Source organism: Ictalurus punctatus, chromosome 16 (assembly GCF_001660625.3).
Source record: "Ictalurus punctatus breed USDA103 chromosome 16, Coco_2.0, whole genome shotgun sequence".
Lineage (NCBI taxonomy): Eukaryota > Metazoa > Chordata > Actinopteri > Siluriformes > Ictaluridae > Ictalurus > Ictalurus punctatus.
In genome coordinates this window covers 17,095,364-17,110,313 of record NC_030431.2, presented here as the reverse complement: position 1 = coordinate 17,110,313, position 14,950 = coordinate 17,095,364, and the positions used below count along the sequence as shown (strand labels likewise).

The 14,950-nt window shown below is 38.1% G+C and overlaps 1 protein-coding gene across 3 annotated transcripts in view; it reads right to left on the bottom strand.

Annotated features, from left to right (window-relative positions):
* The window catches only part of LOC108276642 (fibrillin-2), a 70,192-nt gene that overhangs the window by 34,238 nt on the left and 21,004 nt on the right, over window positions 1-14,950 (bottom strand). For all 3 annotated transcript variants that reach the window (XR_008398111.1, XM_053686906.1, XM_053686907.1), the window contains exons 10-27: window positions 14,378-14,638; window positions 14,103-14,240; window positions 13,586-13,705; window positions 13,058-13,183; window positions 12,728-12,850; window positions 12,021-12,143; window positions 11,035-11,187; window positions 9,362-9,415; window positions 9,114-9,239; window positions 8,199-8,324; window positions 4,507-4,626; window positions 3,950-4,087; window positions 3,136-3,186; window positions 2,826-2,951; window positions 2,099-2,326; window positions 1,749-1,874; window positions 359-487; window positions 25-150 (exon numbers count right to left, since the gene is read on the bottom strand). Coding sequence is in view for 2 of the 3 variants with exons in the window: in XM_053686906.1 (XP_053542881.1) it covers window positions 25-150; window positions 359-487; window positions 1,749-1,874; window positions 2,099-2,326; window positions 2,826-2,951; window positions 3,136-3,186; window positions 3,950-4,087; window positions 4,507-4,626; window positions 8,199-8,324; window positions 9,114-9,239; window positions 9,362-9,415; window positions 11,035-11,187; window positions 12,021-12,143; window positions 12,728-12,850; window positions 13,058-13,183; window positions 13,586-13,705; window positions 14,103-14,240; window positions 14,378-14,638 (2,394 nt within the window). In the remaining variant the exon portion in view is untranslated. The remainder of the gene's footprint in view (window positions 1-24; window positions 151-358; window positions 488-1,748; window positions 1,875-2,098; window positions 2,327-2,825; window positions 2,952-3,135; window positions 3,187-3,949; window positions 4,088-4,506; window positions 4,627-8,198; window positions 8,325-9,113; window positions 9,240-9,361; window positions 9,416-11,034; window positions 11,188-12,020; window positions 12,144-12,727; window positions 12,851-13,057; window positions 13,184-13,585; window positions 13,706-14,102; window positions 14,241-14,377; window positions 14,639-14,950) is intronic.

Below are 14,950 nucleotides of genomic sequence, written 5' to 3'. Positions count from 1 at the left end.
TGTGTTTATTTGTTTTATTCTCACCTTCACAAGCCTCCGCGCCCTCAGATAACTGATGGCCAGGTGGACACACACATTGATAACTACCTTCTGTGTTCTCACAGGAGCCTCCGCGACACAGTGCAGGATTCCGCTCACACTCGTCAATATCTGTTACACACAGTCGTGCACACACACACACACACACACACACACACACACACACACACACACACACACACAGTATGACTACAATTTTTACTTGCCATCCATTGCAATACAGTGACCACCGTTAAGCCACAGCCTACTGTGTAAGAGTAATTCACACATGGGTGCTGTTTACTGCTTCAGTGAGTGTACGGAGAGCTGTGGTGCTCACCCATGCAGTTCTTCATCATCATGAAGCCACTCTCATAACCTGGCAAGCAGTCACACTCGAAACCGCCTGGCGTGTTCACACACGTCCCGTGTCCACACAGGTCAGGGGAGATCTGACACTCTTCGATGTCTATTCACACACACACACACACACACACACACACACACACACACACACATTAGCCAACCATGGAAACAGTCAAAGTGCTTAATTAAGTGCTTAAACTTTAACAACATAATTATCATTATTGACAGTAAACACATTTACAGTCACCTCAAGAATTACTGCCATCATTTCTCCTAAAAGAATATAAACTACACTACCTTTCAAAAGTATAGACACACTCATTCTTTATTTTTATTTATTTTCCTCACACATTTTAGAATAATAATAAAGTCGTCAAAATTCTGGAGTAACACAAGTGGAACTACAGTATGGGAATTATGTTGTGATAAAAAAAAACAAAATAAATCAAAATAATTGCGTATTTTAGCATCTTCAAAGTAGACCCCCTTTTTGCCTAGAATTTCCAGAAATGTATTCTTGGCATTTTCTCAGCCGATATCTTGAGGAATCTCCCTGAGATGCTTTTTAAAGAGTATTAAAGAGTTCCCACCTACGCTAGACACTTATTGGCTGCTTTTCGGAATATTTCGCTCCAAGTCATCAAAAATTGTAATTAAAATGTTAGTTTTCTAATGAAAGAAATGAATATGTTGGTGCAATTATATTTTTGTCTACAACACCGATTTCAAACATTTAATCATACACCTTCAGATCAAAAGATTTTTACAGATCATGAGAAACATTTCAGTCAACTGTTTCTAAACTGTTGACTGGTACTGTGTGTGTGTACAGTATACACACACATATATATATATATATATATATATCTTATATGTCTACCTCCAAGTATGTCATTCATATATATATATATATATATATATATATATATATATATATACATACATATACATATATATATATATATATATATATATATATATATATATATATATATATATATATATATATATATATATATATATATGAATGACATACCTGGAGGTAGACATAGGAGATTTCGTACTTGGAAAATAATTTTCATCCATCTTAGCCTTCAGCAGGAATGGGCTACGCACTGTTATTTGATCCGGTGAAGAGTTTGCCAAATACAAATTTTAGAGAGTAAAAAAAATGATTTTCATTTTTGGAAAAATACTGTGATGACACTATTTCATGTCCTTGTGTGCTCATGCTGAAAATAGCACTAATTAATCTGTTCATGCTCAATAGCATTGGGTGCATGTGCTATTTGTCTTATATGCTCGTTTTTTTGTGCATAAAGAGTGTCAAGTAACTGAATCTGTTCTTCAATCCCAGCAGGTACCTGTGCAGTTACGTCCATCTGTATCCAGAGTAAACCCGCTATTACAGCGACATCTGAAGCTCCCGATCGTGTTCCGGCATATTCCGTGTACACAAATACTGGGGAACACTTTACATTCGTTAATGTCTGTCAAAGATGAGATTATGAACAAGATATAACAACAGAATAGGCACAATCAAATCAAAATGAATAACACCATACACACGTCACTGTGTCTTTTTACACTGCTATTACACACAGTTACTTCAGGGTCATCTGTACTGCTGCTCATTTTAACACTACATTACAAAACTTTGAGCTTTGGAAGGTGCATCCTGTGCAGAGATAACACTTTTGGGAATAACTTTTACCTTTATACATAGGTCTGCCTGGAAGTATGTCCCCACGGTTGGCAAAGCCAGGTCCTCTAGGACACAGCGTTTCATACTCGCGTGTGCCAGGCTCAGGGCACGCCTCACACTCCTTTCCCCAGGCAGCTCCGACTGTGCAGCAGCATACATCCATCCTGAATCTTCCAGGCACTGGCTGACCACACATGTCCTCATCATAGGTCAGGTAGCAAAGCTCTGAGCGAATGTCTACGAAGAAAAGAAATGGAAGTCTCTCTTTTACTACGTACATTTTATTCATCTTAATTAGGAAATACTGTACAAACATAAATCAACGTATACGTGTGGTGGCTTGGTAAAATTTTGACGTTTGAACTCTATATTGTTCTGAACATAGTTATGAAACAGAAATATGTTTTGAAATCTTGACATCCAGTAACTGATTACAGACTGCATTAATTATGATTATGTCCATTTCGCTACTCTGCATGATTATTCAGTGACTGAGGCAATCACACTCAGCTAGCAAGGGTTTAGGCATATTTAGGCAGACTGGCTGTGTTTATCACAGCGTCGTTACTGGCTCGTGACACAACTTGATCTTTGCAGAAAAAGAGCCATGTCAAAACTGCTACTCAAATGATCTCACTGCAGGATTCATCTCTGCATCGGTTTAATGGAACATACCCCTTAGATGGAGAAAAAAAAAAAATCGGCATCTCAACGTGTAGGAGTGGAGTTGACTCACCGATACAGAGGCGTCCAGTGCCGTCCAGTGTCAGTCCTTCAGGACACTGGCACTTAAAGGAGCCTTGTGTGTTCACACACCGTCCATTCAGACACACACCAGGAAACACCTCGCATTCATTAACGTCTAAAGGGAAAGAAAATAAACATTTTTTTAGAGTTTGTTTAACTCTAGTTACTGAATAATTTATAGTTATTACTAGTAGCTAGTGAATAAGACTATTTAAAATGTTTAAAAGTTGAAGAGGTATTTTTCATAATAATATTAAAAAAAGCCCAGGAGCTAATGATATGGATTTTTGTGCTTTTACCTTCACAAAGAGTCCCTCTTGGTCGCGTGAAGCCTCTTTGACAGATAAGATCTGGGAATGTAGATTATTAGAAAAACATCATTAAAGTAATTCAACTCGGATGGATAGATGGACACCTAGCTGTATTGATGCTCAATTCCATAAGCAGACTAATACCAGATTCAAGTCTTTTGATTGTATACTAAGAAAAAATTGTAATCATTATGTATGGATTGCACAGATATGCTTATGGGTACAGATTGGAAACGTCCTGATGTTTTCACTGCTCTAGCTGAGGACTTAATTCAGGTAGGGTTAAGCAGCTCTGTGCCGTCATTACTGACAAACTGTTAAAGCAACAGAAAAACAAACAAACTGAGGCTACAGTATATGACGAAGTGAATACAAAAGAGTTAATGAATGAAAGAAACAGGAAAACACACTTAGAAGATTAGAAAAACTGGAACAATGTCAGGCCACACAAGACGGAAAAATTTTATCCAAATTATTCACAACAGTCAGTGATGTCATCCATTTCAATTATAAACAGCAGTGCCAACATTTCTGACTAAACACAGGCCAAGTATTTGTCATATATTGATGACATAATTATTTTTTTTTCATCTATATAAATCTCAGTACCACAGGGAATTAATTCAAAAAATATTTCTCGACTGTTCTTGCGTTGAGATTATTAAAATGCCTGTTAGAAGATAACAAGCATTCACCTATAAGCAGGAAAATACAGGTTATTTAAAACACATCAAGACAGTGTGAACTGAGGATGGATTCCAGATTGTTTTAAGTGATGTTATTGCCACAGCGTTTGACGTACCCCTCTCACATGGCTCACAGGGACTTCCCCATGCAGCTCCCAGCGTGGCACAGCACTCAGATCTCAAAGTGGCACCGTTTATATTCACCTCGCACCGGCCTTCTTGGATGTTCATCCAGCATGTCGCCTTTAGAGAGTCTAAAAAAAAAAAAAAAAAAACACTCACAGGTTTGCTCACAATAAACTAAAATAATTCATCAGATTTCATTTGGCAATGTATTCATTATATATTTTAATATCAAAATCAATTGTTCAGTTTAGATAAAGCGTTAGTATTAACCATGTCAACTTCCAGGACCTGTTGGCAGATCTTTACACTTGTAACTACATACCTTTCCATTTAGTTCCAGTTTAGTTACTGAATAATTCATAGTAGTTACTGAATGAGATGAAGAACTGAATAATAAGCCGGGACTTTATGCGGTTGACATCGTATATGAGAAATTAAACTCAAAATCATGAATACAAACATTTCTACATCCAACAGGTATAGTTGTCTGGCAACAAATGTATTAGTGTATTGTGTTTTATGTGTGTGTGTATCTGTAAACAATTACCGATGCAAATTAGGCCAGTCCGATCAAGTACGCTGCTAGGAGAGCATACACATGAGAAAGAGCCTGCATTGTTCTTACACACTCCATTAATACATGGACTGCTATTGCATTCATTCAGGTCTGCAACAAAAAGGAGAGAGATGCACAGACATTAGCAGAGGGCCCTTTAGCCCCTTTAGCTCAGCTCTATTATTCATAAGGCAAAAAGCAGCAGTGTGTGTATATATATATATATATATATATATATATATATATATATATATATATATATATATAGTAATGTAAACAGATTTCTTTTTACTGTTAAACAATGTTGTATTATGGAGTTATACACGCAACGAAAACTTTATCAATTAACTCCTGTACACCTACTCATTCATACAATTATCTAATCAGCCTGCTGTGTGGCAGTAATACATTACACAAAATCATGCAGATACAGGCCAGTAGCTTTGGGTAATGTTCACAACCACCAACAGAATGGGAAAAAAATCTCAGTGATCTCAGTGATTTTGACCGTGCCATGATTGTTAGTATAGTATTATATACTACCAGGGGTGGGCAATCTTATCCGGAAAGGGCCGGTGTGGGTGCAGGTTTGCTGCTGATCTTCTGGAATTTTCACGCACAACAGTCTCTAGAGTTTATTCAGAATGGTGCAATAAAGAAAACATGCAGTGAGCGGCAGTTCTGAATGGAAACGCCTTGTTGATTAGGGAGGTCAACAGAGAATGGCCAGACTGGTTCGAGCTGTCAGAAAGGCTACAGTGACTCAGATAATCACTCTGTTCAACTGTGGTGAGGAGAAAATTAATGCACAAAACATCGAATCTTGAAGCGGATGGGCTACAACAGCAGAAGACCACATCAGGTTCCACTTCTGTCAGCCAAGAACAGAACGTTGAGGCTGCAGTAGGTACAGACTCACCAAACCCAGACAGTTGAACACTGGAGAAATGTAACCTGGTCTGATGAATCTCAATTTCTGCTGAGGCACACAAATGGTGGGATGAGAATTTGGTGCCAACATCATGAATTCATGAACACAACCTGCCTTTTGTCAACAGTCCAGATTGGTGGAGGTGGTGTAATGGTGTGTTATAATTGTTGTGTTGGCACCATTTGGGCCCGTTAATACCAATCAATCAATTGCTTGAATGCCACAGCATATTTGAGTATTGTTGTTGACCATGTGCATCCCTTCATGGCCACAATTTACCCATCCTCTAATGGCTACATTCAGCATGATAGTGCACCATGTCACAAACCAAAAGTGTCACAAACCAGAAGTGTTCTTCAGTGGCTTTCCCAGTCACTGGATCTAAATCCAATAGAACCCTTTTGGGATGTGGTAGAACGGGAGATTCGCAGCATCAAAGTGCACCTGAAAAATCTGCAATAATTACATGATGCAATCATGTTGACAAGGAACAGAATCACAAAGGAATTTTTCCAACATCTTTTGGAATCCATGCATGAAGAATTGAGGCTGCATGAGAGCAAAGGGAGGCCCTGCCCAGTATTAGTGTACATATATTGGGAAGGGGTAGCTCAGTGGTTAAGACGTTGGACTTCTGATCGGAAGTTTGTGAGTTCAAATCCTAGCACTGCCAAGATGCCACTGTTGGGCCCTTGAGCAAGGCCCTTAACCCTCAACTTCTCAGTTGCATAAGTGAGATAATTGTAAGTCGCTCTGGATAAGGGCATGTAATGTAATATGATATATATAACATTACAACATTTGGCAGACATATTTATATGTATATATATACACACACACACACACATATATATATATATATATATATATATACACATATATGTGTCTGTGTGTGTGTGTATTTTGTTCACTCAGTGAGTGTATTTTACAATTTACACACAAAAAGTATAAACAGTAGGAGAGACATTAAAAGCAATCACAATGCCTCACTAAAAATACTCCTGGAAAAATTGTGTCACTCCATTCCGGGAAGAAACAGTCAGCATCATTATCTGGACAATGTCGCAACATTTTTATCTGTTGTTATTTTATTCTCTCTCTCTCTCTCTCTCTGTCTCTCTCTGAAAATCCAGAGTTTGGATTAGATTTATAGTAAGTGGTGTGGTAGCAGTGATACTTTAGATTAATCATACATAGTGACTCAAATGCACATGACTCAAAAAGAACAGTTTTTGTGGTTCTAAAGTGTTTCTGACCCACTTGTGGATGATAATAATTATTGCCTGTGCCTGAACAGCTGCTGAGTGAAACAGTGTGAGACATAAAGACAGAAGGGGAGCAAGACAGATATTAAAGGGTGACAGAGAAACAAGGACAGAGAATGAATGTGTTTCCACTGGCAAATAAAGAGAATGTTTAAAATTGAAAATATAAAGTGGTGCTGTGGGTGTTTCGGGAGAAACGCTTAATCTATAACAGACACTAGAACTATGCATTGTTGCATATTTGTGTCGCTACCAAGCAATTAGTCATCTCATCCAAAACTCTATGCAGCTGTTCTGCCTGTGGCTCCAGTATACCTGCCAAAACCAATCCTGCTGCCATTTCACAAGCATCCGTTTGCCTCCAGCTGGTGGCAGTTAGACAAAGCCAGTGCTCTAGTGGGTCTACCAGCCAGAAACATAAAGTTCCCAAACTAATTTATTACTCAATAAATACACCAGGATGTACAGTAGTGGACAGAGCCAGGGATGGTACCACATGCTACTCCTTTATTGCAGAACACAAATAAAAACAACCTTAAACACTTTTATTAGTGTCAGGGTTTCAAAATATGGACTACTGCAGCACACTGAGTGTTATATGCCTTTCAATAAACTGGTAAACCTGTGATGGTCAGACTTAAAGACTGATCTGCATAATCAGACCTCTGTCATAGCGAGGATGCTCACAGAACACATACAAACACTTATGGATGGCATATTGTGGGTTTCTGCGATACATGCCACAACTGCATAGACCAACACATGTCTACTGCTGTGACTCCTTGCTTCATCCAAATGCTCACCTTCTGATGTTGCTGAAGGTCACACGTGGAAACCAGTTAACAGTTTACACCCAAGACTCACACTTCCATCGACGGATAATCTCACTGATAATCTCAAAATTTGTACCTAATAAAAACTGTCCTCTGCTCATCCAAGGACTTCTATTTCCAATATCTGAAAATCCTTTAAAAAAAACACTTAATGCCATCTGACTTTACTCATCCACGACTGTACGCTGTAATGATTTGTAATGATTTCATGATTCTAGTGACACCTAGAAAAGAACAGGTTCCTCTCAGGTTTCTTCCTCATGTCATCTCAGAGAGTTTTTCCTTCCTACTGTCACTTCTGGCTTGCTCATTGGGAGTCTAAATCTACATCTGTATTTCTGAAAAGCGGCTTTATGGCAGTGTATATTGTTAATATCATTTTCCTTTATTTGAATTGATAGTAATTGTGGAAAAAAGTATATAGTACAGCCCTAATAAGTGCTACCGTAAGAGCTCTGAGAGAGGGGCTGGTTGAGCCGAAAGCAACTGTTTGTAGCCAATTAATATACATTATGGCAAAAACATTTTAAGACTCTGACTGCAAAGCTTGATGAGAGCAAGTTGAACATAGAAGTAATAGCCCTCCTGCAGGGTGAGTCAGACTCAGTTTCTGTCACACAAACTGCCCAACACCAGATGTCCTCTTAAGCTTACCTTCACATGTATCTGTGTCCTCTCTGAAGACATAACCCAGGGGACATGTACAGGTGTAGCTACCTGGAACGTTCCTACACAATCCGTTATCACAGAGCAGTCTGTTCACCAGGCATTCATCAACATCTGCAAAGAGAACATACAGATGATGACACTCCACTTAGACATCATACTAACGGCTGGACACTCGATTACAGAGGTTCAGTGAAGTGGTACCAAAAAAGGCAATAAACAATGATTTTGTTTTTTTGAGAAAGACAGGGAACTAGACAAATCAACTAGTTTAAAATGTATGATTTAAATACACTGAATTGAAATCATCTGCAAAAAGAGTCTGTAAATGAATCTCTTGAAGCCGAGAACACAAGCTCTGAAAAACTACATCCTGCCATTAAAGGATCTGAAAGAAGAGCTTGGTTTTGCCATGAGCATGGGGAAGCTAGAAACGCTGATAAGCAGATGAACACAATTTCATCAGTCTACAAAAATGCCTGTGGATTACTACATTTAAATTGACTACATTACTATATCCAAATAATCAGATTGTTCTTATTTTAGCAAATTAATAATAGGCTATATATTAAACTTTGTCATTCCTGGCTAGTAATGTCACAAAAATGTCAATGGAAATTTTAAATCGTATACGATACGTCAAATTTTTACCGAGCTCAAGCTGCAATTTAGCGGCAAAACCAGTAATAAACCCATGAAAGGGGCTCATGATGTGTACTTTCATAACAGAATTGTTTAAAAACGTTTACGAAACAGAGTTCTTGGCTTTTAGTAGTCAAACATTGCAAACAGTCTTCCTGAAATCCACACACTACGCGGTGGCTTTTTATGAAAGCTAGATAATAAATGAATGCGATATGATGAAATAATATTCCTAATTTATGAACTGATATGCCCGCTCACCAAGACAGGCCCGGCCACTCTGGTCAGTCTCGTAGCCTGTGTTGCAGATACAGCGGTAGCCTCCTCTCAGATTCTCACATACTCCATTAGAGCAGATATCAGGATCCAGTGCACACTCATTAATGTCTGTGGGTGAAACAGCAGCTGCCAAATTACTTTTAAAGACTTTCACAATCCGTCCAGGTGAACTGGCAGGACCAAGCCAATCCATACTGTACAGTTCTATAAATTAGAGCAGTGAGGACTACCTGTTCCGTCAACTGAAAATCCAATCCCGCTTTGACACAAGGCATTGAATTCCGCTAGAAAACAGAGAAAGAAAATAAAATGTTGGTCCTCAGTGAACTGAATTCATCGTGATCAGGAAATAGGACCCTGACTACTCCTGAGGTATAAAAGTTAGCAAATAGCAATGGATGCACTATAATTAAGAGTTAATATAAATGAAATGATCTGCTATCTGAGCTGAAGACTTGGACAGTGAGCAATGAAGAGCTCCTAGATCCAAGATCTGAGTGTTAGTCTACAGACAGATTTCATTCATTCATTCATGCAATGGATCCAGAGCCATTCACACACACACACACACACACACACACACACAGACACACACACACACACACACACACACCTAGGCACAATTTTAGCACAGCTAATCCACCTACTAGCATGTTTTGGGGAGGTGGAGAAAAAAAACTGAAACCCAGAGAAAACCCATGCAAACACAAACCTGATGTTAGGACTAAACCAATCAGATTACAGTGTAATTAAAGGGTTTAAAAAAACAGATAGAAAATTTCGTATGGAATAGATCTCTACAACAGAGTTGACTTAAATTATCCATAGCTGTCACAAATATAAAAGAAATGTCCCTTTTTCAGGAGACTGTATTTTAAAGATAATTTTGTAAAATCCAAATAAGCTTTACAGATCTTTAACGGAAACAGTTTAAATAATGTTTTTCATGCTTGATAAATGAACCATAAACAATTATTCCACATGCACCTGTAGAACAGTCCTTAAGACAGAAACAGTTTACAGGGGGTAGGCAATCAGGTCTTCATACATATGTCATATTCAATAAAATGCTAAACTGCTAAACTCTAAATCCTGGATTGCACAAAAATAGCCATTAATAACAGGCTTGAAATTCAAAGCAAAAAAAAAACAAAACAAATCCTGACAAGCCTAAAGTCCATTCTAAGGAGAAAAGGGTCTAGAACAAGTTGCTGTTCGGTCAAAATAATGCATATGCCCATAAATGTATGTGTACACAAGACAGGAAGATGGTAATCCCAAAGGGAATTTATGAATAACATAGCATGCATACATTTTTGTATTTCAAAATTTTTGACATACAAAATCGACAAAAATGGATTTTCAAACTAGCCACAGCACAAGTTTTATTTTACTATGAAGAGAATGAACATAACCAATGAGCGACACAAGGCTCCCCTCACCATTTTAGCCTCAGACATGAACACCTGCCCGTCTGGCCAGCCGTAAAAAGAGATGAAAATGAAAGTTCCAAAGATATGTAGTTAAAGTTAAATGGAGTTGATGTATTTTTGCCTGCAAATTCTCTAATAATATGTGTAACAACAGAACTATACAGCGAGTAGATGTAGCGCTGGGTTCGCCAGACATTCATATAATCTTTCACTAACATATTTAAACTATTGTATGACTTTGTGTGATCTGTTTTCCCAGTTTCGATAGACACACCAGCACTGGAGAGATCTCCAGATGACTTGAGATCAGCGAAAATGTTCATTCTAGACAATTTTTCCAAGCAGGATAATCTCACTCAATAGCAAACAGACCAACAACTTTACTTGCTCAGGAAAAAAGTCAATAATAAACAATGTGTGTGTTTGGGGTTTGGCAGGGTAATTTTGAAAAAAAAAAATGTCAGATGTACCTGAATTTAGGCCAGGGCACGGTTGGCAGGGCTCCCCAAAGCTGTAGTCTGTGCTAGCACAGCAGCACACTGATTTGGTGACTGCTCCATGGAAAGGGTGAACACACACACCCTTTTTAATAGCTCCATAGCAGGTGCTGCGCATGTGTGTGTCTGGTAATGAAAAGATGGGAAGAAATTAGGTGATACAGCAGAAAATGAGTAATAAAGCAAAGTCTGATTAAGAAAACACTTATTAAAAATATTGCAATCTATACAAGTTTCAGTGCATGTAATATGTGAATTAGTGTGTATCAGTGTGTACTTGAGTGAGTGCAAGGAGGGATCGCGTTTTAGACAGTGTAGTTAGTTTAGTGAAACGCTGCGCAATTACAAACTGCAATTCACGTTATACAATATAGTATACACACAAATATAGCAATAACACACTGTGTACACTGCACTAAAATTAAACATGGTGCACACTAATACACCAAACACTTAACTTATTAACCCACAGTCACACACACTAAAAAAATGGTTAACACGGTTAAAACTCTAATAATTTTTAATAAATTAATTAATTAGTCTGTTAATATTTCCTTGATTGTTTTTCAGGATCCTAAGAATGCCTTCATATTAGGAGTCAGAGAGAGAGAGAGAGAGAGAGAGAGAGAGTGAGTGAGAGAGAGAGTAATACAGTAAAAGGCTACACAGGCAGTTAGACAATAAAAAGTTTGCCTTAGATTTTATTCTCTTCGTAGCAACCAGGAGTTGTGCAATGCTGAGTTTGAAAAAGTCTCTCGTTGATGTTGTATCTGATGATAAACTGGATGAATTACTATTGACACGTGATACACTTACAGCTTCTATGCCACAAAACCCGCAGAAGCAAAAACTAATTAATTCAACAAGCACTGTGACAGGCATAGAGGCTTAATAACATGCCTCTGTTGTTTACACTTACATGAGTGTGTTTGTATAAGTGTGTTTTTATTTGTCCTTACCCACACATGAACGTCCGTCAGGCCCAACGGCCAGTCCTGCCAAGCACTCACACCTGTAAGACCCTTCTGTGTTTACACACCGCCCATTAATGCAGATCCCAGGGGTCAAGCACTCATCAATATCTATGAGAATGAGCACACATATTAGAACACGCACGACCGGTCACAAGTTTGGAGACACTCATGATCTTTAAAAATCTGAAGGTGTATGATTAAATGTTTGAAATCGGTGTAGTAGACAAAAATATAATTGTGCCAACAATATTCATTTATTTCATTAGAAAACTAAAATTTTATTTACAAAAAAATATTTTTTAAATGGATGACTCAGAGCGAATTATTCCGAATAGCAGCCAATAAGTGCGCAGTGTAGGTGTGATCTCTTTAATGCTGTGTAAAAAGCATCTCAGAGAGATTCCTCAAGAAGCGTGTCTACTTTGTAGATGCTAAAATATTAAATTATTTTGATTTATTTTTGATTTAGATTTTTTTATCACAACATAATTCCCATAATAAACTTTTGACCAGTAGTGAACATACACTCTTAAAAAAAAAAAAAAAAAAAAAAACGAACGCAGCGAACACATCCAAAAACGATTTTTGATGCTAGAACTTTTGCACCCTGATGATCAGAAATGTACTCCCAGTATGAGTTAAAAGATTGTAAGAAAGTGTGTTACACACCTACAACGGACAACAATACACACCTGTGCAGTAGCGACCGCTAGAGGCGAGCGTGAAACCAGGTTTGCACACACATTTAAAGCTGCCGTCTTCGTTGATGCACATGCCGTTCAAACACATGTTTGTTATGGAACATTCATCATGGTCTGTAGGGAAAAAGACATCAAAAATGTTGCATGGTGTTCTGTTTTTTAAGTAGATGAGGAGTGTTAACCAACTTTTGAGACCCAAAAGATAAATGATGACAGAATCAGTAGTGATACCAATAAAAACAATTTAAAAGAATGTTTTCATTTCACTCTCTAACACATTGGAGACACTCATGTAGGCACGCTGTGGAGTTCAAGTCTTACCCATACAGTTCCTGCCATCCGGTGTTAGCTGGAAGCCTGAATTGCAGATGCACTGGAAGCTGCCTGCCATGTTCAGACAGCGGCCGTTCTGACAAAGCATGCCGTTATGCAGACATTCATCAGTGTCTGTCAAGGAGCACACAACACCACAGCTTCATCAAGACATGCATGGACACCAAAGTGCTAAGAGGATGGGAATAACACACTTTTCACTTTTGATTTATTCTAGAGTTGAGAGTTGAGGTTTGATATTCAGGTTTATAATTACTGTATAAGCAGATAAAGATTAGGTCTGTCTTCATTTCAGTTCATTTGAGTGCACTATGGGATTGTTTGACTCGCGTATTGTCCATCAGTTGCATATTGCAAAATCTCGGTGGAAGCAGCACGCCATCCAGGTATTTGGACACTGTTTCTCGCCTACTGGGAATTCGTACATACTACTCCTCTGGTGTACTGCTTTTCGCCTACTGTGTAATAGGTAAGTATGGGGTTTATTTAAGTATGGGGTTGTTATTTAAGACTCACCAAAGCAGGTCTGCTTGCCTGGAGGCCTGTGAAAGCCTGTATGACACTTGCAGTAGTAAGAGCCGGCAGTGTTCACACAGTCTCCGTTTGCACATGGGTCAGAAGCACATTCATCTATATCTATAAAACACACGCAAAACATATGACAGATGGAATGAAATCTACAATTTCGTTAATCTACAAATGTAGCTGTGCTGTGATCGACTTGGTTTGAATTGTTGTTTTTTTGTTTTTGTTTTTAATTCCAAGAGCTTTACATTTAACCCCTATCTTTGGGACAGGAGAACAATATGAGAACAAATGTTAATAAATGTAAGTAATGCCAGTCTAAGGAATTACTATTGCTAAGTGACTAAAAAAAGGCCTCTTCGAATAGATTTATTTAATATTATTTATATTTATATATATTTAAATACATTTATACACTATTTATTTGAACGGAAAATCTACTCTCGTAACAATGTAAAAAAAAAAAAAAAATTTAAATCCTGCAACATTTTAACTGAGTTGGAATTACCTGAGCACTCCGTTTGACTGTCCACTTGGTAGCCGATGTTACACTCACAGCGGTGGCCAAACCCCACTGGGATACAGTGACCATTAAGACACAAGTTTGGCATCAGCAGGCATTTGTTTGTCGTCTGATTTAAACTAACTGGGAAATAAACGCACAATACTTTATAGACCTCAATACAAATCAATCAAGTGTATGTACAACGTATGTTTACATCATCATGAAAAAATATTCCAAAGTACTTAAATCACACTTTTGTTTTGCAATCTGTAGCTCACCAACAGGTCCATGTGGTCTTTGTCCATTTCCATGACCATGCCCATTATTGGGAATATAAGGGATTTGAGGGATTTGTGGGATTTGAGGGATTTGTGGGATTTGAGGGATCTGCGGAAGCTCTGGATATACAGGACCATTCCCATTTGTTGGATAAAGTGGTTGGCCATCATGTCCATAGGGCTGCTGAGGAACTCTGTCCCCTCTAATGCCAGGATCCACATCTGGATATCCTCCTTCTAAACACATCCTGTGGAATTCATCTGAGAGGTACAAAAAAGATATGATTAACTGTAGCACAAACACTGGTATGCACTTGTCATACTTGTCATACTAAATCAATTTCAATTTCAACTTCAATTTCTTGTCTATTTTAGTCATTTATGCAGGAAAAAGACATCCGTGATAATAGTAAAAAACAGGAAGGTACTCTATCTGCAAGTCCACAGACTGTGTATTCCAATGCATGAGCATGATCTTCCATCCAGCACGTTCAGAACACTACATTTAATGACTTTTGACCATAGGAATGCAAAAAACTCCTATTCCGCTTCAAACAACCAAGATATCGAAAG